This window comes from Pundamilia nyererei, unplaced genomic scaffold, assembly GCF_000239375.1.
Source record: "Pundamilia nyererei isolate P.nyererei 1_Seehausen unplaced genomic scaffold, PunNye1.0 scaffold00200, whole genome shotgun sequence".
NCBI lineage: Eukaryota > Metazoa > Chordata > Actinopteri > Cichliformes > Cichlidae > Pundamilia > Pundamilia nyererei.
Window position 1 is genome coordinate 641688 of NW_005187601.1, and position 2640 is coordinate 644327.

The 2640-nt window shown below is 41.3% G+C and overlaps 1 protein-coding gene across 1 annotated transcript; it reads right to left on the bottom strand.

The window, feature by feature from the left end:
- Positions 1 to 140: 140 nt before the first annotated feature.
- Positions 141 to 1977, bottom strand: LOC102209415 (retinal cone rhodopsin-sensitive cGMP 3',5'-cyclic phosphodiesterase subunit gamma-like). Its single transcript, XM_005747587.1, has 4 exons — positions 1910 to 1977; positions 1055 to 1167; positions 939 to 976; positions 141 to 857 (listed from the first exon to the last, which is right to left on the bottom strand). Exons 2-4 carry the CDS (start codon positions 1165 to 1167, stop codon positions 781 to 783), a joined length of 228 nt encoding a protein of 75 aa, XP_005747644.1. The 5' UTR covers positions 1910 to 1977; the 3' UTR covers positions 141 to 780.
- Positions 1978 to 2640: the final 663 nt, after the last annotated feature.

A 2640-nucleotide genomic window follows, 5' to 3' on the forward strand; every position in this document is an offset into this window, starting at 1 on the left:
TAGATAGATAGATAGATAGATAGATAGATAGATAGATAGATAGATAGATAGATAGATAGATAGATAGATAGATAGATAGATAGATAGATAGATAGGTAGATAGATCTAGATCTGGTCATAAAAACATAATATCAAAAAAATGCCATAAATAGTTTTTAATTCTCAAACATTTTATGAAATAAACTCAAATACCAGGTCTCCTCAGCACACTTGCAAATAGTTTTTGATGAGTGGCAGTTAGGCTGTTCAACATCTTGAAGAACTTTTCTTCTTGTCAGCCTCTTCGGTCTCTTCGTGTGATCTCTCACTGGCTCTATGAAGCTGAGAACAGATTGGTTCGCCACTGGTAGGATGCTCGGGTTCGTTGCCATGGGCCACAGGTTTAGTGGCAAAATGTTTGCGACCCATGTGTAGCAGGGATTAGTTATCGGCTGTTAGACACTTAAGCCTAACATGTCTTATTTCACAAATCTTAACATGGATTCAGTTGTTCTTCTTCACATTAATCTACACAAAGTCCTCAGCAAAGACAAATCTGTGGATTTATTAGCAGTAGGCTGTTAAATGTTAAATAGGGTCCTTTAAATTCAGTGCAAGTTTGCTTGATTTTGTTTTGATAGTTTACAGATCTAAGTTTCCACTGTTTCCTTTCTCCATTTACAGCAGAGTTACAGAGGCTCCATATGACCCTGAGACTGCCAAGCTCAGAGGATGCTCCTCATCCTCTACATTAGGAACCACAGAGATGTTCCAAACATTCACACATGTCTGCTGGTGGGTTTAGACGACGCCAAACTGAGCCAGGTCGCTCAGCTCCATGTCACCAAAGGCCTCCCAGGGACAGACCACTGCAGAGTCTGCAAGGTAAGAAAAATAAAAGCCAAGCATAAGATTTAAACATAAAACAGCTTCATAATAAACATAATAATCACACTCACCTCCAGGCTCCTCCATCCCTGGGACATCATTGTCAAAGCTATTGGAAAGGCAGATGGAAAGTATTCAAAGAAAGTACAAGAAACTGATGTATAAGTGAAATAATTACTCAACTCACCCCTTCTGCCCAGGTTTGGGAGCTTTGCTCTTAAACTGCCGAGATCCCTTCTGCTTGAACTTCGGAGGAGCAGGCTTGGAGCCCTCCGCTGGCTCGGCTGCTGTTGCATTCATCTTTAAAAAGTTCAAACACGAAAATAGTTTTATCTCTTTTTTTACGACTTCTGTATGCTAATAGTCTTTATTCCAAAACTAAAGTCAAAGGTCAGCTATGACACATGATCGTGAATCAGCATGCAGCACCCAGGGATCAAAACGTGCCATCAAGTAAAACCTGTTTCAATTTTCAAAGGTGAGACTGAGCACGTTTAGCTCCTGATCCGGCCTCATCGCTCCCTCATACTTACATAAATGGCACAATAAACACAGAGGATTGTTTTCCACCCTCACATCAGTCATTTAATTCACGAGGAACCTTCTGTACCTACTGGCAGTGACCAGCTTGGACAACAGAGCACTTTCCAGCCTAATGATATCTCCAAATCAAACACCATAGCAGGTCCCTCCACCGTTCAGTAAATCTGTGACTTGTAGCCACAGCATGTCAGTATCAGCAATGCTGCTGCACTGCCTTTCAGATATTTATACGACGATGTGTAGAGTATAACTGGACTATCATTCACTGTTCTTTAAGTCGTTGCATGAAGTCTTGTTCTGAATTTTTAACACTTTCAAGAGTTATTTTACATCAACGCGAGGATTTATGAGTGTAATCTGAAGTTACATTTTAACACATCTAAAAGAATAAACGCCCACTCTTCTACACACAGTTAAACCAGGAAAAGCTTTGTTAAAAAGTACTTTCATAGAAAGGTTTTTGCTACAGTGCGTGCTCATGTTTGCTGCCAGCTCTTACCCTGTTTCAGAAGAAGAAAGAAGTGCGGTCTCAGTCATGCAGCCACTCTCCTCACAGCATTTATATACTGGCTGTGCTCATAACAAAGCTGTAAATAGAGCTGCGATGGTTTTTTTGAAGGATAATCTCATAATCCTGAGCCGTGTGTACCTGTGCTGCAATGCCCACTGTCCATGCCAAAACCTTCTGTGGGTGTTCACTAAACAGGAAGCATTTCGGGTCATCATGAACTAAGGGCTCATCGGTTGTGTTTGTGGAAGGAGGACAAATCTGCACAGGATGCTGGATAAATAAACCCAAAGAACAACACATCTGTTTAAGGCATGGGGCCACAGGGCAAAACGTTCACTCTTAATCAGTGTGCTGCTTATCATCATTAGACTGAAATGCTCAGAGAAAGCAAAATGAGCTAACACCTGAAAACAAAATCGGGTTAGCCTCCATTCCCAGAGGGTCTGTGACGATCAATTATTCTGTTAATGAAGCGAGTCAGACTCTGTTCTGCTCTTCAACCTCATTGAAAACTGAAATCACACTAGTATGCATCATCATAACCCTAAATACTTGAACATTACGCAACACAAATGAGATATTTCAGAGCCGTTTAGCTCACTCGTTATTTTCAACCAAAACCCTCAATTTCTTTTGTGTTGTTTGTTTTTTCAGAAGCCCATCGAGGGTCCTCAGGCAGCAGGGCCATGTGAGGACTGCAGGGACACTCGCAGCATATG